Consider the following 22,663-nt stretch of genomic DNA (forward strand, 5'->3'; position numbering starts at 1 on the left):
CTGCCCAATTCAGGGTGTACCATACCAGTTGCTGGCCGGTTGCTTGTAAATTATTATAATTACATAAGTAACACATTCAAATCCGTTTTGTCTTCGGTTTTATTGCAACACGCGCTAAAACAAAAGCAACCAGTCATAGTGGCTTTGTTTCATGAATTTTTCAAGCACCGAGTGCTTGCGGGTGAGCAACACTTAAGTCAAACAAGTGGAGGCCCATTGGCTGGACTTTGCCTTTTTATTCCTCTTAGCAATGCTAAATTTGACCGGTTCGGTCCTTTTTGTGCCACAAAACCATAACAACATGACATGAAACAGATGCTGAAGTTGTTTAGCCTGTCAGTGAAATGGCTACATCATGCACTGTGTTGAAATCATACACAGGAAACAACATGGCTTTGGACTGATGTGTGTCAAAGCATGAGATGCGATGATGCCTGTGTCGATGCTCCTTTTCTTTGTTAAATGCGTTGGGTTTTTGCATGAAAGAAAATCTTTGGCTAAAATAGGTGCTTTGATTTATTTCTGGGTCATATGAGCAATTGAACAGATGTGTGTCGGATGATAAAATTACAGTGTTGACATTATCTACTTGTCTGCTGACTTTGACCCAATGGGAACAAGGCCACTACTGTTTTAAGCACCGTTATCACCACATCTTTGCCTGCAGGACATACCCAGAGCTACTCGCCCGTTCTTTTCTCCCCTCAGCAGTTGAATTTCACGAGGGTTTTTGTTTTCTGCTGGCAGAATGCAGGTTATGGGCAAAGGAACAATACTGTGTTCAAAGTGCTTGGTGGAAAATGGCACGTAGCATACATCATTACATAAAAGAACTTCACGCAGCATTACATCAGTCAGTCATCTCTATTTAATGATAAAGTGCTTTGGGCATGTGAAATATATACAGCATCGGTCTAACCATGACTTACTTAATAAAGTTACACATCTTGTTTGCTTTCGTTTTATGAAAAAGCTCAGAAACAGGAAAATTAATATTCAGCCAGCCCCTCTGTTCCGTGAAAGCTATTTATAACTCCTAAATAAACCTCACTGAGGACGACTGAAATGTCCACATTTCCAAGGTTGATTCCATAATGAGCTAGAGAGTCAGTGTCCTTTGAAGAGAACGTGAGAGGAGCAAATTCCAAAAGGTAAGTGTCTATTCATTAGTATTTCTATATATTGAACGTCAAATTCATAATGGTAATGTTTCAAGATTGTTTATAACATTTTCAAGTACAGTATATACACACAAGAATAAAATGGTAACAACTTTTTTCCTCACTTTAGTGAGTAATTAGGATTTCATATGCAAGCTGTATTGTTAGCTGGATTTGTGCAACGTGGTTAGTTTATATCATCACAACTTTTGTTGTGAACTTTGGACAGGGTCCTTTGTCACGTGATCATAAAATCAAGAGACAGCTCAGTGAATCTTCCATCAGCGGGTGACAAATAAATAATTTCAATCATACCTTTAATGAGGTGTGAGTTCTGATTTGAGCAATTCTCAAATGACATAAAAGCATCTGTTACCATGAAAAAAAATTAATAATGAGAATGATGATGAACCGCGCTGTTTTGGTAAAGCGGAACTTTGTACTTACTGCACTTAAAACCGCACGGACTGTTTTGTTCGGTGCACTAAAGAGCTAGACGGACCATTTCCAACTAGGCTTCTCTCTCTTCAGCAACTAAATTCACAGTAATGTAGATATCTGTTTTGTATCGGGGGGAAAAAGATGACATGTATTGAAATATCGAGTGTCATTATGCTGCGTGTTCATAACAGTGTTACAGTCTTGTTGTATAACCTTGGCTAGCAACTTTGTTTTGGTCGTTGACTGAACTGAACGAAGCTAACAGCAACCGATTGTGGGTAATAACACAGTGTATTTCCCTCCCTTTGTTTATTTTTGCTACAAAGTAAAGATATTGTAGCTGATAGACAGACGGATTGTTCAGTCTTCGTCGAGCTGCTGTCTGCAAAGCCACATGCTCCCTGCTGAGTGTTTTGATTCAGCTTTATATTTTTTATACTGATTATGCTCAACTCAACTGTATTTATAGAGCACTTTCAAACAGCCATCGCTGCATACAAAGTGCTGTACATGGAGCAAATGAACATATACAATAAACAGTAAAGCAAATCGGTAATAAAAACAATGCTGCCAGTGTGTGACTTACGCCTTTGTCCCTTGTTTATTATTTATTGACGTCTGTGCATTTTTTTACTGTTACAACGACAACACAATGATGTGTCAAAAGAAAGCTTAGAAATTTAATACATTAATGCATTTTGTCACTGTTAATTGCAAATACTGTGCTTATGTCGCTGTTTATTATGGTTGTAACAGCTAACAAAGGTGATTTTACATGTATTTTGCTTTACATTATAAAAATCATATTTGCAACACATTTGATGTCAACTCTTCCCACCCCCAAAATTAGTAACCTAAAGATCTTCTTTCTGCACAGGCTTTCAGGATGGCCCAAGCAGACAACAAAGTCCTGATTTTGGGAGCCTTGGCTGGAGTCGCTGGCATTGGCTTGGCCGTGGCATGTTACCAGGGCTACAAGATGAAACGAAGAGCCTCATTGCCAGTGCACTACCTACGCACTAATAATGAACTTGCAACTGGCATGACGTTAATGAATAGTCCCGATCTACACGGGAACCAGATTGAGGTACTGGACCGTCTCGAGGCCCTACTTCAGTGTGTGTCAGAGCTAAAAGATGAGATGAAGGCATTGAAGAATACTTTGCCAATGCGGCATGGTCAAGTTGGCGTAGACCTGAGGGCAGGCGATAGGCCAGATGCACATCGAGCTGCTCCTCTCCACAGGACCACACCAACACGGAAGAAAAGGGCTGGAAGCAGCATCGCTGGGGCCACAGCGGGGGGGCGAAGTTCTGAAGAAGCGGAAAGTGAGGGCGGGTGAGTAATAACATATTTCGCATACTGCACATGATTTTTTCGTACGCATTGAATTTGTCCAAAGCTTAAAACACAGAATTGTCCAAAAACCTTATTCGGGGTATGTCCTAATAGATTTGCCCATATAGTAAACTTGCGGTTTTAGCATAATAGAACAGCATTACATACTATACTGCTATTTGCAGGGAATAGGGACTGATCCCTGCCACAAATGGTGAGAATTCACGATTAATTGACACCCATCTAAAATGTTACAAATTGTTTAAATTTTAAAGCATAAATATACAGCTAAGGTTGTAAGTAAGGCATACATACACAGCTTCAGTTCTTCTCTCAACTTTATTTCAAAACTGTAATGAGGAGATGTTTAAATTACATTATGATCAAATCACCTCAAAAAAATCAGAAAAAGTGGATTTTGATTTGAATGAAACCTTTCTGTACTTATTGATAGTGACGACACAACACAAAATCTCAAATTTTAGGTCAATTGTAGCAGGGGGTTGGGAGCTGTAGCCCAACAAATTTTAATTGGCTCGGAAAAAACGGCCATGGATGCCTTCCTCTGAATCCTTGTATCTCAGCGTCAGTTTTCACAAAACATGTATTGTTGGAAAATGATTTTAACCTCGAATTTGACCCTGTGTATAACGTGACCTTAACAAAAATTTTCATGAAACGTAATCTCTTTCGTGTCTTCTAAAACATCAAAGTTTCAAAAATTTTTTTGTTTGTTAGTTTAGCAGCAATGAGGAGTCAAAGTATCCATACCCTCAGTTTTGCCGTAAACATTCAGTGATCATCACAATGATTTCTTGATTTTCCATTTTATACTGGTTTTGTTATTTTTACACATCCACACAATTACTGCATGTTCTTCGTGTCTTATTGTTTTTATAGCTTACGGTTACGGTTAAGTAACCCACATGACAATTAGGAATGTCAACATTAGATTATTTTAAAACATTGGATGCCCATTTAATAATTATTTGAATGACGGCAACATTAATTAACCCCCGGAACACATACATTTCCATTATTTGGGGAAGAATAGGTACTTAATCCAAACAAATCAGCAGCCGAATAGCACTTCACAGCAGATTTTCTCCACCCATCAAAGTTCTATTATATAGTTCAAGTTTGACAGGTCTTAGGCGAGGCATAGCGCTCGTAGTAAATTTCCTCAATGTCATTCTGACACACATATACGCACACTCCGTATCCAAATCCAACTTTACAGAGTTGGATTTGGCCAACCTGTTAGACTGCACACACTCAGATGTCATTGGCTCACAACAGGGGCATTGGTAAACTGTAAGCTGCCTCTCCTAAGTTTATTCCATCTCTTGACAACAACCGGCTTGTAACTTGTGTCATAGAGAAGAATATTACATACTTTCCTTGATGTCCACAAGCAGTTTTGGTGGAAGAAATCTATCTTGCTCAACTTCTAGGTTGTGGAGTCTAACTTACAGTCATGTAGACGGTATTTGTTTTTGATTCTTGTTCAAACAGCAGGCTAATGAAGGACCACAAGCCCATTCGCCAACCTTTATCAACAGCCAGATGCCTTGAACTCATGCCCACCCTCTGTTACATAAACAGATGTTCCTTTTTTCAACAGACGCCCACTTGAATATCTTTTAAATCACACCTCACGGCTTGAGTCGTGGTGATTGAGTCAAAGGTTTGAGGTCTTTTGTTGTCAGTCAGACTGTTTTCCTCGGATGTTCCTTCGACTGCTTCACCTTAACCTGTGCTGCCTTGTTGAGGAGGAACTATTATGTAAGAAGTGCCAACAAGACATAACATACCTGTAGGTGTCACTGAATCCTAAATCACAGTAGCTCTGCTACTCCCAACCCTTTACTGTCCTCACGCTATGATTTGTCTTTCATGTTGCGGAACATTTGTACTACAACAACACAAACAGAAATTAAATATCCGGTTCAGCCGGTGGTGTTCCAATCTAGATGATTTCACCGATTACTATAAGTAACAGTAAATTGAGTTGCAAACACTTAAAGTTCTTCAATGGCCTTTTACTCACGAGCAAAATAAGTGGGTCAGTCTTTTATTCTGATGTTTCACCCCCCGCAGTTGTCTGAGCGAAGCCGTTTGGTCTCTTTTCGGCATGTTGCATGCAAGCATTTATGGCTGCAGCAAATGCCCAGGTTATTATGCTTAAAAAAATCCCGTCCTGCACGTACCTCCTTTTAATTAAAGAGTTTGTCCAACCGCTCTGTTATTTTTGAGCCAAAGGTGTGTAGACGAATGGGAATGATAAAGGGATAAAATTCCACCCCTTTAGGGATAATGCTGCTTTCCCACCATCGGAGCCGGTTGCACAATTTTTCCTTGCATCCATGCAATTCAGCTCAGATGACATTTGCATGACTTTTTTGATTGTCATAAATGTCAGAACATGGTAGTTACTGTTGTAAAGTTATAGTTCTTGCATATGTTGGCACAGCTTCTTGTTTGCAAGTTTCCTCTCTGGATCTTGGGAAAAAAAGAAAACAACATTCAACTTGTCGGTGTGCCAAGCTGTCAGGGGCTTCATTGAAATGTGTCTTGTAGAAACTTGTAATTTAGAACCGTATCCGCTGCATTCATTCACGTCATGCGACTTGCTCAAGGACATTACAGCTCTTTCCTTTTTTGAAATGTATTCAGGACATTTGAGAACTGTTGATTTAAGCATAAAAGTATTGTTCAGTGTCAGGCAAGTCTGTTCAACATGCTTAAGTTTTAAATAAAGCAATTGCAATTGCTTGGTTATTTTGTGTAAATTCCGTCATGGTAATATTTCCTCTGTTGCTATTTCACGATATAAAACAATTGGCTTCGGACCCATCGACTGGAGAGATCTATGACTGTGGGAGACTGTATTAAAGGTTGAGTAAGTATTTAATCTGCCTTTTTCCTTTTCGGCAAGTGTGCTTGACTTTCAACATTAGCTTCTGCCTCCTTCTATCTTGGGAAGGTTTACAGTGCCTAAACACACGTACTAGTGGAATTGAAATGTCAGTAAATTGATCACATCATTCTCAGTTACTGGTACTGTTTTATGTCCGTGAGAAAGAGTGATGTTTCCTTTTTTTGCTCAGTATAGTACCCGTGAGAGGAGGTGTACTAAACACTCAATGATGTTATCAGCTATGTAGTTCAGCAGCTGATCTGTTGGAAAGTAGACCTTGTCGAATCTGTCAACGATTGTTCCAGATGAAAGGTTGTCATTGGCGCTCTCAGTGGCTACACACTGAATAAGGGAGGCTGCATGCGCCGAGGCTCGCTGATGTAGACATGGTAACTCTGGGTTTGTTTTTGTACAGAGCAACCAAGGAGACTTGCTAAGCTCTATTGAAAGCTCGCCATGTCCCTTGGGTTCTCTGTACTGGGTAGCTTTTCTAATGAGCACATTTCCTGTGGGCAAACAAGCATCAACGCTCTCAATAACTTTCGAGCACATTGTTAGTTCCAAAGGAAATTCCAGCCATAAATCAGTCAGCACCCTCAGTTTTTACACTACTTTAGCGCAATTCATTTTATGGTATCATTTCTGTTGTACAGATGTCAGGCATCTTTTTTTTTTTTTTTGAAAATTTATTTTTTGTTGAACATTGAAATAACCAGGAATATATTATTGACATTAAATGGCATACATTAGATAAAGCAATTATAGGTTAAAGAGGCTATCTCACCTGCTCCCAGTCTGGATTTAAAGTCATTCAATAAGACAAATTATGTGAATTTCCAGCAGTTTTTACTACCCCTGATAGATACCCTTCCTGACTTAATCCACCCATTTCTTTTTTAAATATGGACTATGGACCGACCATGACTGAGGTCACTGCCTGGGAAACCTTCTCACACCATCTACATGAAATACAGCAGCATATGCCTCATCAGTGGTATCTTTTACACTTCAAAAATGCAATGCTTAAATTCAGCCCCTCTGCTACTATGATTTTCATCTTTAGTTTTTTATGTAGTGTAAGGAATGGGGGCGGGGGGTACTAAGTCTCATATTGAGCCGATTCTGGCATTATTTCAAGGTATTGAGTAATTGCAACAGCGACTGACACCAGTCATCGATACCACGCTGCCCACTTTTGGCCGTTTTAATATCAGGAACTAAATGTCATGCATGGCCAATAGAACACATTTTTGAGTGAACTCAACCCATGTCACTCCTCTGTACAGATAGAGTTGACAACTCTTACTTGGATTGGCCAGTGGTCAAAAGTAGTATCAAACATCCTTACCTACTTATTATGCAACAGTCAACATGCATGCACTCACCAAGTCATAATTACCTTATTTACAACCAGTTACTTTGCAGATATACAAATGTCAAACATTTTCTGAGATTCATTGGCTTCTTGCCATATTTTTAGACCAGTTAATAACTAAATATATTGTAGTAATATAGGTCACAGTTAATAGTTAACTTTTGTCGTCAGCACACCATTGTGACTTTATTGACGTTATTTGACTTGGTTAATTATGGTGCAGATTTGTGGAGCTGAAATGTCCTCATATTACTCCTGTAATCATCGCAATAAGGGTGGAGGTGGGTGGAGTCGGGATAGAGCCTGCGGCGCAAGGCACCTGTTGGGTCACTGATGTTTGTGTCTGCAGCCCGCTCTGACACGCTACTCTGGAACCGTGGCCTGTAGCCCAAAATATTCCCTTAACCACCACTGACGCACACAGAGCTTAATAGCTGTTCTATTTTTTTTTTCCAACTTTGTGTCTCTTTCATGTCTAGCTCTACTATTGTGAAAGAATTGCACTTGACTACTGCTTTCTAGGTGTCAGCTTAAAGTGTTAGTCTATACTCACAGTAGTTCAAAGGTTCTATAAAGCATCTAATGCAAATATTGCGTGTCTCACTCTGACAAATAAGCCGCTCTGTCTTTGTGCAAAATCCCTCAGGTACAGACCTCCAGATGATGATGTCACGCATCTCTACAATGCACTGTGACAAACTTAAACAACGCCACTTTGGCAGTTTCCAAAACATTTCACTACTTTACGTAAATGCACATGACAATGGTAGACAACTGTCGTGCACCAGGGTGCCACAGAAAGTGAGGAAAAAAGTAGGGACGAGCATTCTGCAGGGTACTCAAAAGTAGAACCAAGTAAATGGGATACTTCTCATAGTGGCGATTTTCGCCTGTGTAGCGATCACTTCATATCAGGTGATTCAATTACTGAATCAATGAATCATGTCGATGTAACTTGATTGTATAGTTATTGACTGCTAAATGACAGAGAAAGACATGATCCTGGTGTCTCCAGCGCCGCCCGCTTCCCCGTCTGGCTTGTTTTAGTTTTTTATTATTATATTAAAAAAAAGAGAGAGAAAAATCCTAATTGGCCGGACCTTTGCCGACTAAACTGCCACCCGCTCGCGGTGCTCCACATTCGCCAGCCAGCCCTGGCTCCGAGACAACCTGGTTGATCCTGCCTCTCTAGCATTATACAGTACTGTACTTATTTCAAAGATTAAGCCTTGCAAGTCGCACATAAACGTATAACCTTCCAAGCCTTTCTACAGTATGATCACAAGGACGCACTACTGGAGCGAGATGGAAATTTAATCAGATTGTAGCTCTCCGAGTTTTCAAGATCTGGAACATTCTCCCTATCTGCCGTCATGATCGTTGTACAAAGCACTGAATCTGTAATATCCACCCTTTCACATGTATCTAATGCGGTTGCTGTTTATCAAACCTGTGCCATCTGCTTGAAAGTTACAAACTTAGTCACTGCAGGCGGTGACATCGAATTGACGGCATTTGGTCTCTTCATTGGTGTTTCAGGTATATAACTGCACTGACTGACTCGGATGAAGATGAACAAAGTGATGATGAACACTTGGATGAAAGGCGGGAGACAACAGACAAGTTAAGTTGCCTGCTTGAGAGGATTGACTCTTTGCATCAGGGCACAGAGGCTGACAAAAGAGAAAGTCTACACATCCTAACAAGTCAACGAGAGGAGGTTGGTTTAATTAGTCAGAAACAGCCTTCTGATCCAGTTTTTGATGTTTTCATTCATGTAATGGTCCTATGTTTCTAGTTTGGACATAACTCAACGTTTCTTTGGCGTCTGATCAGAGCATATTGCGACGTTCATGACATCAGCGCCACGCTTGAAGAAAAGAAGAATCATGCAGAAACTGGTAATCCTGTTACACTCTGTATGCAGTACACTCTGCGTACTGCATACTGCCACCTACTGTACAGGAAGCATAAAGCATCTCTCTCCTCTGTCTATCATTCTCCCTTCTATCTATCTATCTATCTATCTATCTATCTATCTATCTATCTATCTATCCATCTTCCAATCCATCCATTTTCCAATCCACTTTATCCTCACAAGGGTCGTGGCGGGTGCTGGAGCCTATCCCAGCTGTCTTTGGGCAGTAGGCGGGGGACAGCCTGAACCGGTTACCAGCCAATCGCAGGGCACACAGAGACAAACAACCATCCGAGCTCACACTCACACCTAGGGACAATTTAAGGGTGTTCAATCAGCCTGCCAATCTGGGAGGAAACCGGAGTACCCAGAGAAAACTCACGCAGGCATGGGGAGAACATGCAAACTCCACACAGGAAGCCCGGAGCTGGAATCGAACCCGGTACCTCTGCACTGTGAGGTCGAAGTGCTAACCACTCGAATACCGGGCTACCCAGTAATCCTGTTCTGTCTCACTGAAATGTATACAGAACATTCTGTCTTTGAGGTAATGTGTTCTGAAATGTGGCTGTTGATGGTACCCTTCCTTAGTGACACAACTACCAAAATGGACATGAATTTGACACTTGTGGAAAGTTACAAAGACACAAGAAGCACTGTTCAACCACCCATATCGCACAATCCAGACTTCACTACAAATCCTCTAATTGGCACTAACTGTAAAGAAAAGTTGATTTGAAGGGTAAATTAAAGGTTTCAGGTTGTGTCAAAAAAAGTTAAAGGTTGATTCTTAAAAGCACACCGACTTTACACCTTGTTAACATTCTGCAAGCTTACAATTGTTTATGGCACTGAAAAACAATATTTACAACACATCCAATTAAAACATTTAATTCAGAAAGAAAAACATGTCACACACCAACCGCCCCTGCCACTGGCAGATTTCCCCTGGAACAAATGCATTCTTCAAAGAGAAGTAAAACCATCTCGTTAGGCTGACGTGCCTTTACATACTCTGGTTTCCTAACACATTCCAAAAACCGATGTTAAGTTAATTGAATACTGTTGTATATTGTCCTAATGTACATTACCGCTCCCCTGAAATCATCTGGGATTGGCTCCAGCACACAAAATGAAGTGGTGTGTAAACTTGATGGCTTCATTATCATAATTTTCTTTTGTCTTTTTTTTTTTCTCTGATAGGAAAGAAGGTTGGTGAGGATGCGGTTGCGCTGAACCCGAGATGTGCTGAAAGTCACCAGTGGTATGTTCAATTTCTTTATTTCTTCCTGTTGTGTTCTCTTCTCTGTTCTCAAAGCTGTTATGCCTTCCACAAATAAATGAACATGAATGAACAAAGAAATGTGCGAACGTCAACTCACACAAGACACAGCTTGTGTTGAATCATACAAGGTAAGAGTTTTCAAAAAAAGTATGAATGAAGAGAGCACATGTACTCTCCCTAGTGAGGTTCTTGGGGAGTGGGGGGTGGGGGGGGGGGTAATGCTCTTTTGATTGGCACGCCAGCCCAAAGTACCGACTCCCAGTTCAAGCAATGCAACTAACTGCACATGTGCTTAAACAGGTAATTGGCCAGTTTTCCAAAAAGGGAGGTATGATTCAAATGTTTGTGTCCTTCTCACTTTCAGTTCACCCAATTACACAACTGAGAGTATATTCAGTTTGGGGAACGTAAACAGCTTAACTTTGCCGGGATAAACTGACATTTATGCAAGCGTCTCTTGGTGAAGTGATGAACAGCTGTCATTTATTTTTGCTGCACTTCTATACTGGGGCTAGCTTCACTTCAACCTTACATATTCAAATCTATAGATTTGTGTTGCTTGAACCTATTTCGGTTCTGACCGTTGTGCCTGTGGAGCTGCTGCGTCATTGATTTCAGATTCTCTTGTTAATGTTGCGTTGTATGCATTGTTGTAAACATTTGCTATTGTGTGATTCCGCACACCTGGACACATAGACAAAAAGAAGAATTTGTTTTCTTTCTCAGTATGCCTCCCCGGTTGCTTGTGAAATCCCCTTGCTTTTAATCTGTCTGGCAAAATGGGCCTAATGGCATCAGAAATCCTGTTGCTATTTGTGCAAACCACTTTGGTACATTCCTCATCTGAAGTGATGCTCATGTCAAAACTTGACTACCGATCATACGCAGAATCAACAGTCGCAATGGAGGAGATCCACTGACAGCTCTAGAGTTAAAATAAATATTAAACTTGAAACGCATATTCAAAAACAAAATCGTGCACCTTCCCGCTTTAATTCCATTTCCTGAAATCTGGTATGACATTTAGTATATTTTAAGCAAGGTAAACTGTTTGCTGTTGTTAGTTGAAATGCAATACATTTCTAGTCATTGCATCCAAAAATAAGTACAGTATATTTCCATTACTTTACCCAAGTTATCCTCTGGTGTTATTGAAAGCGTCTTATTTGTTGATTCCAACTTGAATGCTTAGTTTGCTATTGGAGGAAAACACCTAAACTGGCTCCACTCATGCTTATTAGGCTATGATTAACATTAAGTCACTCATGTGCTTCAACACTTAAGGAATATAACACAGTGTTTGTTTAGTTAATTAAAAGAAACCGCATTTCCAAAGCTTAATTTTTAATCCTACATCCACTTAATGGAATTTGCAAGATCTTTATACTGAGCAAAAACGGCATGTAAGATCAGTGGTGACAAAGTACATTGTAAAGGATAAAGGCAGGGACTTGGAATTGTACCAGGCAGTATCACAGGGACGTTTATGTCTGAGTTAACTGTTTACAAAGTGCCGTGATGCCGTGAGAAAACCTGTCACCGTTTTTCCGATGTGCCGCCCAGCCTGTAACAATTTGGCAGATGTTGTTTCGAAGAGCTGCTTTGTCAATTAAAACTACTACAGAACATTCTTTGCCCTTCTGATAGGTGGGTTGCCATCTGTTTTTAAACTCTGGATGGATCTTCCAATTTTGTTGTCTTAAACGAAAAGGACATCCATGACACTTTTTTTTTTGCAGCCCAAATTTCAAACTTGTCAACACAACACCTTACCAAATAAGTTATTTTTTGTGATTATATGAAAAAACAAAGGCTTACTTCCCTCACAATCTCAATGCTACATGTCAAACAAGCCTTCTTTATCTGGATGCTGTCCAAAAGTTTCCTTTGAAACGTCATTCAGTAAATCCAGTTGGGCTAACAAACCCTGTTTCCTGAGAACCAGTTGTACATGTCTTTTTTTGTGTCCAATTGCTGTCTGTGATCTATAAATATATGCAGCTGAATTGTTCCATTCACGAAATAATTACCCATTCACTGAAGTGACTATGTTTTATTCTATTTTTTAGAAGTACATGTTTCGAAATTAGGGCCCAGTGTTGGAGCTCAAAGAAATTGACTTTATACCACATCAAAATAATAGCTCTGTTTATTATTCACTGTCAATAAAAAAAAACAGAGTCCAGACTCAGGATGCCCCAATGACATTATTTTGTGTCTGCGTCCGAGTGGGCTGATTTTGAGGATCTGAGCTTTTGAAAATGAAAAAAAGATAACCAATAATTAAATAATAATACATACAAGCATACACCCTGAAATGCAGATGAGAATAAACGTTCCCATGAAGTTAAGTGATTGAGAGTGCCTCGCATGGACAGCGGGGAAGAGCGCTGCTTCGTGACTCGGAAGAGAAACACGGAGAGACTACCTTTGTCCAATCAAAGTTATATCTCTTTTGTAGTAGCGGCTCACTAGTAAACGTGTTAAATTAAAAAAGCTGAATATAAAGAACGGCATGCGCCAGAGTTGGCTGGAGGAGCTGTTACTTCGTCTTTAAATGTCACAACTTGAAAAGCAGCAGCTCCGGGCTATAGAACGTACCTATTACCAAAACCCACGTTTACACAATTTTAAAGAATGACAATCCCGTCACTTGGAATAAATGAAAGCCGGAAGCTTGTACAGTGAAACTCCTCTACAACGAAATCATGTTTGCAGCAAGAAATTTTTCACAACAGGGGGTTTTTCACTGTAGCAAATTTGATCTCTGATGCAAACACACACACACACACACATACACACACGTATGTGTACACGCACACACAAACGTATGTGTACTCTTTATTTTTATTCCAATAGTGTATAAGTATGAGCATACACTTATTTACACTTCATATAGTCAGTGCAGAAAGAAAAAAAGGGAAAGAAATTGCAAAATATACGATCAGCATTCACTTTCACTTACATCAATTTCTTGGATAATGTCTTTTATTTTGCTTCCTACGTCTTTCATTTTGATCACTTTGACCCTCTCTTCCAGCGTCAGAGCTCTTGTCTTAGCTGCTTGACATCCAAAGGTCCATTTTGTAGCCATTTTAGCAATGCAATGTTCTTGCTGCGTCTGAAACTAACAATAACAAATACTTCCTGGACTACTGTGCATGTGTAAACCAGTGCGGTGGTTGCTGTTGCTGTTTCCGAACGAAGCAGTAGAGGTCGCTGTTGGATTAGACTTCGTTGTAGTGAATCTCGTCGCGAGGCAAGAGCAGAGAAAAAGATTTTGTACAATGCAACAGGGTTTTTTTCCGTTGTATGGGTGGCAGGAAAGTGGGAATGGTCTTAATGCATGAAGATTTTTTCACACTAGGGGGTATGTTTGCCCATGTAGGTTTCGTTGTAGAGGAGTTTCACTGTATGCCAAGTTTGCCAAGCTGCAATAGCAATAGGGATAAATCTTTAGCTATTAAGTGTTGTGTTCAACTCTCATCGTTCCCTGTTTGTCACGCTGAACTACCCCTGCTCTTGACATTATTTCCCCTTTTAATTCCTTCAACCGTCAAAGAAGGGAGAGTTTCAGGTCTCACAGGGCAGGGAGGAGGAGCAGCAGACCACTGGTTCTTCACAACTCATTTTTTCTGATTTCCAGATTTGCATACCATAAAAAATCTCTGTGCTCTTTAAAGAACCCTCTCTTTCTCGTACTGTGTGATTTGTAATTGTATGGATCCTTTCCCTCATCTCAATTAGCAGACGGAGTGATTAGTTCAAACAGTAGCCCACTGCCAAAACATGCACTGTTAAATAAAGCACCTTGCACATTCCAGTACACAGTCACAGACTCCCAACTACCATCAGCACCGCCATGGTACATAAAAGGTGTTTACGTGACTCTGTGGAGTTTGACCGAGTACCAGCAGGATTAAAGCAGCCTTGCGGTGAAATCGGATCCCTCCACTCTTCTCCAAAACCCTCAGTGTCATTCTCTCAAACAGATTCCAAAATGCCCCCACTAGCCTGATAGTCAACATCAGGGGATTAATTATTGAGGATGAGGGTAAAGGTGAACACTCACAGCTCATCCTTGCTGATGCTGTTGATTAAAACGTCTTTTAAAAATGATTGAGTTTTGAGGAACATATGAAAACTTGCTTGGAAAATATTATAAGAAATAAATATATAAGAAAATAAAGTATAGTTTTGTCGAGTGTTTTCTCATTTCCATTAGGTGATGATGAAATGCAAAATGTAGTCACGGGCAAAGCTGTTGGCCACAACAGTAGGTGGACCAGAGATTTTAAGAATTGCATTTAATCCAGTAGAAGAATAACTCTTAAGAATGATACCTTTCAGGTATGCCATTATGTGTGGAATTATGGCTGAATATGACACAGTGCAGAACAAGATCAAGAATGGCTACATTTTCAAGGTAAGTAATTTCCCTCTTGTTACCTACCTTACATTGAAATGTTTGTGAATTAAGTAGTGCAGTTTCGTGTGTGTGTGTGTGTGTGTGTGTGTGTGTGTGTGTGTGTGTGTGTGTGTGTGTGTGTGTGTGTGTGTGTGTGTGTGTGTAAGTAAAATGGTAGTGAGCGCGAATGGAAAAGGAGGGCGGGTGTGCGAGAGGCTGAATTGGGTGGCTGCCTTCCACAATCGCGTGTGTGCGAGATGTTTGCGGAATAGTTGTAGGTTGTTGAAGCAGGACAGATCAGGTCAGACCAGAGGGTGATGGAAGTAGCAGCTGTGACATGAATCAACAACCAAAATATTCACCCCGTCTGTCTGGTTTGCTTCTGCCTCAGGATCATCTGGATAAAGCCATTGAGCTGAAGCCTCAAGACCCCCTGTCCTACTACCTGCTGGGCCGCTGGTGCTATGCTGTGTGTGACACTCGCTATCTCTTACATCTCTCCCCACATCCACGGGCGCTTCCGCCTTGAAAGCCGACCCGACCTCTCGTCTCCCTTTGCAAACACGGCCACCTTTTCTCCTTAATCAGCCTGTGTTTGGGTTTTCCTCACCGTTTGTTTTCCCCGTGAGGATGTTCAGGAGAAGGATACAGGACACCGGCCTTTGTTAGTTTTCAATCAGATTGTAAACTAGAACATATTTTCATGCAACTTCTGGTCAACATTGTGTCACACATTTATGTTGATACAGCTCTGGTTAGTTTTCACAGTGTCTGGTGAGCCAGTCCTTGAGCTACTAGCAGTTTATTTGGGGCATTGCATGACTCATATATTTTTGTGGTTATTTTTCTAGAGTCGCTCCAGTCAAAATATCAGACGAGCTGTCAGGAAGGAAATAAGTTATTAGGGAGATCACTGTCATAAAAGTCAACAACACTCACGTTTACTAATCACGCCAGGAGTCAGGAGCAGTGTGCTAACACCTGATGTTTTCACAATTGGAGTTTTATTTGCTCTCTGTCCTGTCTGAATGTCCCACAATGATCTAGTGTTTGAGAGATTCTGTGATGACGCCATGGCAATTCTATACCTGCAATTAGACGGCGCAGATGAATGGTGTGAAGCAGACTTCTAGCCAGATATAGTCTGGCAGAAAAGTGAAATGAATGAAAAAAAATGATGGGTTCGAGTGTGTAAACCACTTGTGGTCATGGAAAATCAAAATACTCCCAAAGCCTCTTTTGCACTGAGCTTTTTAAATCTTTGTTTTTCCTCAGTTTCTTATATATTGATATGAGCTCAAAAAACAGCCAATTCACTTACTGTACGATGTCTTGTCCAGGGAAGCCAAGACAACAGGTATTATAAAAAAAAAAAAAGATGAGGTTTATTTGAAAAAAACATGGAGAGACACCGTTCACAGATCTGTCAAGGGAGCCCCCCCCATCTTGTGCTCTTGTTTTATCTTGCTGGGAGTTGGTGAAGGTCAGCACAATCAGCATTTTGAGCAGCTACACGGAATGCACACTAGTGCATGAGCAGGCAACTTTGCTAATCCGCAAAATAACTGGTCAGCGTTCAAAGGTACGAACAGTTACTTATATTTTTATATACACACAATTTAAAATCCCATCGGCTGTCGTTAATCGTGCAGTGAACAGGTGGAAACAGAAAGCGATTGGCAGTTCCTTACCTGTCGTACAATGCTGAAATAGTTTTTTCCCTTTTAAAAATTTGAAATTTTGCCAACTGCGACAATGCCCTAGGACAGTCGAAGACGAGTTTTCCCACAAGCGTTCCCAAAGTCGAGACCAGGGGTCTCAAACCCCCGGTCCTGGAGGGCCACTTTCCTGCATCTTTTCCGTCTCTCCCTGCTGCAACACACCTGATTGAAATATCTATCCAATACTGTTGATTAACTGCAATGCATAGACTAAAAATATCACATTGCTGTTTGACCTTTCGCTGTTTGAAGTTTAAGTAAGAGATAAGCGACTCTATGGATGTTTGTCGAGTTGGATGCTGTAAAGCAGGAAATGAGCACTCTATGCAATCAACTAGAAAATCTGACGATACCTTAATAATAGCCATCTTCAAGCCTAGCACCTTTTAGTCAAGAAATAGAATGAATTTTCCTAATGTCTGGTGTTCCTTTTGCAGGTAGCCCAGTTGTCTTGGCTAGAGAGGAAAGTTGCTGCTGCATTATTTGGAGAACCTCCCAGTGCCACAGTTGAAGACGCACTGAAGAATTTTCTGAAGGTTCTGTTTTTCTCCATTCATACAAATTAGAACCAACCCCAATTTAGATAGAGTGAGCTGTCTGCAACGACTGACAGGAACTGCTTAGCTACATCGGTTGTACGGTACAAAAAAAAAAAAAAACGGAAAACAGACTCACTGTTAAAGAAAACACGTTCTTGTGTCCCATTTTGACAAACGTTCAATTTCAAGTTCCTCCCAAATCTCTCCCGTGCCAAGTTCTCAAAGGCCAAACCCTCGGTGTTTAGAGAGGCTTAGTGTGTGTTCTCACAATTTTGATTGTTTATATAGTAGAGACATGAATTTTGCTTCTGGCTAATATAACTGTGTGTGCCTCTTTCTTGCTTCTTGTGTATCTTTACCCCTCAATTTCTTGCTCCCTGTTAGAACTTGTAGCCCATGACATGGAAGCAAAGCTGCCAAAAAAGGCTTTTGTGTTTAGAGAGCGACTGCAAACATCACCAGAAATGAACATATTTCTCTCTGAAAGCTAATCTTAACGTTTTTCTCTGTTGTAGGTTGAAGATATACATCCGAGATATTCCAAACTCAACTATGTATTTCTTGCTAAGGTCTGTTATCGTATAGATTCCTTTTGATGGTATTTTTTAATGCCTTAATTTCAAGTGTGAAGTAAACTTGGCCAACCATATTTTGAGTAATATTTAGAGCTAAAACAATTTCAAGCATACATTCAGGTTTTTTTTTAAATGCAACCTACCCTGGTTCATAGTTAGATCCATAGCAATGCTCTTAACGAAAATGCTTTTGTCGGGCAATCTCCAGGAAATAACATCATTTACAAATGCCGAGTCGCCAGTCAGCGATTGTACTGCAATTGTTGATTGTCCCAATAACTGCTCTTTGCCATTGTTATTCAGCGAAATGCCTCGGTGCTGTGTGGCGATGCGCTGTTCACATTCAGGCAAACAGTTGTTTGAGTGGCCAAAACGTAAATGGACCATAAATTGGAATGATAGTTTTGTTCTCCCAAAGCGAATATATATCACAAATATCATATCATGAATTTGTGTCTTTCATTTTAATCTCTTTAAATTGGTGTGTAGTGGTACCTCATGATTGAATCACCAATGTATTTGTTGATATCCTGAATTTTAAATTTCGGGCTCCCTATAAAGGTCTCTCCTTGTCCTTCTCCGTGACAGTGCTACAGAGACATTGGGTACAGGAAGAAGGCAAGGGAGATGTGTGAAGCTGCCAGATCCATGCAGTCTGTTTCAAAAGAGGTAGGAAACGTCACATGAAAAACAAAAAGTACTTCTTTGACCCTCTAGCCCTGCATGGCTCCAAACAAAGCTACTTGTTCTTGTGCTGGCAAAACTGCTTTGCAAAAGCAAGAACTGTACTAACTGGTACTGTGTGCAATCAAGTACTTTTTTCCTGACCCGGTCAGGTACTGGAAACTAAAAGTAGCTGATCAAATATACAAAGAAAAAAAAATTACATGTTCGAAATCTGACATCATGACAAAAATAAAAACACATGCTAATGTTATTTTAGCTTGTTGTGCTATAGCTCTGGAAAAGGGACACCGGATTATTTTGATGTGAAGTGATGTTCAAATCATGAAATGACTTGATTTCAATGCACTAACCTAAGGGCTCGGTTAATAGGATGAAGACGCACAGAAAGAGCTTGACCTTCTCTGCCCGCAACTTGGAATATTAGACCGCGAAGACGAATTGGACCTGTAGCATGTGCAGTGAGTACACTGAAACTCTCAGCGAGAGGCAAGTTGTTGAGTTGCATCATCACTGGGAGCCATCTGGCTGAGCGAGTCAATGTTGACTTGAAGATGAACACGATAATCTGCAGGAAGAAAGTCAGTTTTTTTTTTTTTGTAATGGTTGGTATGGCTGGACCCCGATGTCCTGCCCATTGTCCTCAATATAACTGAGAGACTGGTTCCTTCAGACTTGGTGTCAATACAAAGTTTCAATGGGCAAGCAAGCCTTGTTGTTGGACTTGTTGCAACTGCCTGTTCCGTCCTGTTTGTCAACAACATCAACAAGAAAAGCAGCTCAGAGAATGGCATATCCAACACAGTCAGTGACCTCTTGTTGTCCTGTTCTTGTTGATAAGTGGCTCTATTTTACTGCACCCACCTTGTTGTACCTATCTGACATAATTAGCACTAATATGCAATGATCACGCACAGTTGTTTTGTTTTTTGTTGTTTTTTTTAACAGTAATGCCACCTATTGATTGGCATTGTTCACTCTGGCGCCTGTTCACAGTTAAAGGGGTGACATTTGTCATTGGCTCTCATGCCAAAGGCACACCTCCTGCGTCTATAAGGGCATTTAGTTGCTCACTCTACCACTTATAACCATAGTACATCAAAACCTGCTTTAATACAAGTCATCACTGTCGTCCAGCATATGGCCATATTTTACCAAAGATTATACTTGAAGCACTTACAAAATACTCAAGTCCTCAGCCTCATATACACTAAAAGCACAAGAGAAATTGAAATGCAAAAATACTTAATTTTGTCTTACAACACACTGGAACAGAAAAACATGCACAGACAAAAAAAACAAAACAAAAAAAAAACACTACACTCAGCTTAATGGTGAGTTGTAATTTTAATCATTTGTTTGTATTTGTTACTATGTGGGCGTGTACATTTGTCTTAATGCGAAACCAACCCGTGGTGCAAAAAAACCCCAAAACCCTCAATGATTGATTAATCAACTTCAATTTGACAGAATTGACAGAAAATCTTTATAGTCGCCCCTAGAACAGCGGTGTGTAGACTTTTCACATCCACTTTATACTTTAGAAAAGACATCAATCAATGCTTAAAAAGTATAAATAATATATTTAGATTTGAATTAGGCGTGGGCTGATATTATTTAACAGTATGATGACCGTGACCAAAACTCTTGTGGCATCAAGCTATTAAAATTATAGTTCTGAAATTTCTCAAGATCTTTTTTTTAAAATGATTTGTCTGAATAATTTTTTTAAAAAGTAATACCGATAAAATATTTGGTGCAGAAGTAATGTACCAGTTTAATTTGCAAAATAGTTGTGAGCCTACAATGATTGGTAGGCTATTCTCTGGTGGTGTGTCACAGAGCTTGTCACCAACACCACGTGGTAAACGATGTCGGGATAAGACACACTCGGCCAAGCATTCTCCACCGAAAAACCAGCCTTGGGCAGCTCGTATGGGTCGTTACCTTCACACAGAATAACTTTCTGCTGATATCGCAGTTCTAGATCAGCTGGCAAGTCATCAAAATACTTTGAAAATGCCATAACACCACAATCAGATGATCGATGTTCACAGCTGTGTGCGTGTGTGTCCCTGCAGCGTAAGTGGAACCACCCCAAATGACTGCGGTCGGCCTCCCAGGATGCCTTGCTCTGAGCTGTGTGTGTATACTGTGTGTCTACAGTATACGTACGGTATATACTATAACTTGAATCTCGTTCCCCCCCTCCGCCCCCTAACTACTCTCTGCTCACTGAGGAGGAAAAAGAAAAGTTTAGGGGAGATAATTAAGTTGAAAGAGGCGGCTCATTAAAATCATTTCATTCCCTGCTTCGATGTCGCCCTCAGAAAGAAAAGAAGAGCTCATTACCGATGAGAGATAGTATTTGTGGTTTTTGAAACTTGACTTTTTAAAACCGCGGTCAACTGTCAAACCGGTAATTGGTCCATGCCCAGTTTGAATGGCTCAAATGTTTTACAAACCGGTTCACTAAAAAACGAGGCGTTTCGATATAGAGACTAATCTTGTGCACGCTCAGATTTATTGTTAAAATCAGAGATGGTCGCATCAGTAATTTTGCCGGGTTGTCATTTGCCAGCGGCCAGGCCACCCACCCATCATTAATTCAATCCAAATGTGTCATCATCACTCCGTTATTGTCTGTGGCGGACTGCGAAAGGGCGATTGGTACTGACCCGGTTAGTGACGATTCTCGTGACGGACGAAACCCACTTTTGTTGGCTGTTGTCAAAGTTTCCCGTCATTTGTCAGTCTCCAGCAGACCGGGAATCCATTGGTGACACACTCGTGGGCCTTCCGTCAGTACCGTGAAGCATGTTTTACCAGGTGAGCGAAACAATAGAAAGCGGAAGTGATACCAGTGAGAGAGACACAATTTACAAGGTCAAGGCAGTTAAAATAGAGCCATTTAGGAGTAGATGATGTCATAGTTTTGTCTCGATAGCAGAAATATTGGATGTGTGACATAAATTAGTGAATGTAATTTTTGGGTGAATAATAAATTTGAGGGTTGGGAATTTGATTGTTTTTTGTTTGTTTGTTTTTACTGTTTTATCCATTCCTAATTGCTTTAACACATGTACTCGAAATGGAGACCTGACATGTATTTATTTTATTCATGTTTGTTTTATGTATTTAAAATCATTTTAAATCTGCTTTTATGAGAAAAAAAAAATGTGTGTGTGTGTGTGTGTGTGTGTGTGTGTGTGTGTGTGTCGCTTTACACAAGTACGCTTATTCTGGCAAGGTAACGTTGCATGAACGCATGTGATTTTGTTCTATTGAGCGCCAAAGCAATTCTGATACTTGGTAAGATTATAAGGCTGCAGATACATTGCATGGAGGCGTATACTGTACCCCCATAGACTTGTGTGAACTGGCTCATCGAATCAAAGAATCTGTGATTAAATCTGAAAAAACCAACTGCGATATTTCAGTCCTTTTATGTGCTTCTATTGGATTTTGTTTGAATGTGTAATGATTTTTTTTATCATAAATCATGTAAGTCATGTACTCTTTGTGCCAGGAAACTATTGACTATTTTTTTAAGTCATGTACTCTTTGTGCCAGGAAACTATTGACATTTTTCCCATATCTGATTCAACCAAACGGCCTACAAGTTCAGTCATGTTTCAGCATTTTGGTCATGTTTGAACTACCTTTACCTGATGGATTTATTTAAATGAGATGTAGGTTACATCTACTGACAATGTTGTCTTCCTCTTCCTCCTGCACACATCACTGAATTGGGCTGCAGAATTCTATGAAATGTGTTCTCAGACTGCTTTGAGTACAGTCTGTCTGGGTGCCTCTTATCTTGATCTTGGTACATGCAGGCCTTCAGGAATGAACCTTTGGTTGCACAAGAGCACGTCATATTTTACCAGTGTTCTGTCTCCTCAAGCTCAAATTCCTAAGGAAGGAAGAGGTGATTGATTCTTTTAATTATTTGAAATCACCTCCACTTTCATTTTGACTTTGTGTTTTGAGTAGCCTCTCACACGACATGATTGCACTTTACTTTCTTTTCTCCACCCTCCAAAACATTGGTGGAATCCCCTGTTTGTTGTCTGTCTTCTGTCTCGGGCGATTTACCGGCAGACTTTTAATGAGGATACGACTCGAGCAGATACATGTCAACTGTGAAAATGTAAACATCCTCAGTGAAGACGCGATCACTGTGGTAAATTATGTGTTTGGAGAATCGCTAGTTTTATTTTGAAAAACATTGATGATGACCATTGACTCAAAAATGGAATTTATTAAAAAGAAGGAAAGCAAAGTGCAAAGCTACTT

General features: G+C 40.3%; 1 protein-coding gene and 1 long non-coding RNA gene across 6 annotated transcripts; one reads left to right on the plus strand and one right to left on the minus strand.

The window, feature by feature from the left end:
• Nucleotides 1-1,045: 1,045 nt before the first annotated feature.
• On the plus strand, nt 1,046-21,767 carry rmdn2 (regulator of microtubule dynamics 2). 5 transcript variants are annotated; one of them, XM_019882076.1, is made up of 11 exons: nt 1,046-1,151; nt 2,479-2,939; nt 8,774-8,954; nt 9,033-9,135; nt 10,356-10,416; nt 14,788-14,863; nt 15,237-15,314; nt 17,004-17,102; nt 17,621-17,674; nt 18,269-18,349; nt 18,737-21,767. In XM_019882076.1, the coding sequence occupies exons 2-11, from the start codon at nt 2,488-2,490 to the stop codon at nt 18,815-18,817; spliced, it is 1,266 nt and encodes a 421-aa protein (XP_019737635.1). In that variant the 5' UTR covers nt 1,046-1,151; nt 2,479-2,487; the 3' UTR covers nt 18,818-21,767. The 5 variants fall into 5 exon arrangements, with proteins under 5 accessions (XP_019737635.1, XP_019737631.1, XP_019737630.1 ...); XM_019882072.1 differs by lacking the exon at nt 1,046-1,151 and adding an exon at nt 1,601-1,879; XM_019882071.1 differs by lacking the exon at nt 1,046-1,151 and adding an exon at nt 1,601-1,875.
• Nucleotides 2,017-2,472, minus strand: LOC109523141 (uncharacterized). Its single transcript, XR_002169710.1, has 2 exons — nt 2,165-2,472; nt 2,017-2,048 (listed from the first exon to the last, which is right to left on the minus strand). It is a non-coding gene; the product is annotated as an uncharacterized LOC109523141 (long non-coding RNA).
• Nucleotides 21,768-22,663: the final 896 nt, after the last annotated feature.

Source organism: Hippocampus comes, unplaced genomic scaffold (genome assembly GCF_001891065.2).
Source record: "Hippocampus comes isolate QL1 unplaced genomic scaffold, H_comes_QL1_v1.1 scaffold36, whole genome shotgun sequence".
NCBI lineage: Eukaryota > Metazoa > Chordata > Actinopteri > Syngnathiformes > Syngnathidae > Hippocampus > Hippocampus comes.

Excerpts from the sequence above, each read along its gene's own strand:
- rmdn2 (XM_019882076.1), top strand. The coding sequence starts at position 2,488 with ATGGCCCAAGCAGACAACAAAGTCCTGATTTTGGGAGCCTTGGCTGGA. Across the intron at positions 2,940-8,773 it reads GAAGCGGAAAGTGAGGGCGG|GTATATAACTGCACTGACTG; the intron begins GTGAGTAATAAC and ends TTGGTGTTTCAG. Across the intron at positions 17,675-18,268 it reads ACTATGTATTTCTTGCTAAG|TGCTACAGAGACATTGGGTA; the intron begins GTCTGTTATCGT and ends TCTCCGTGACAG.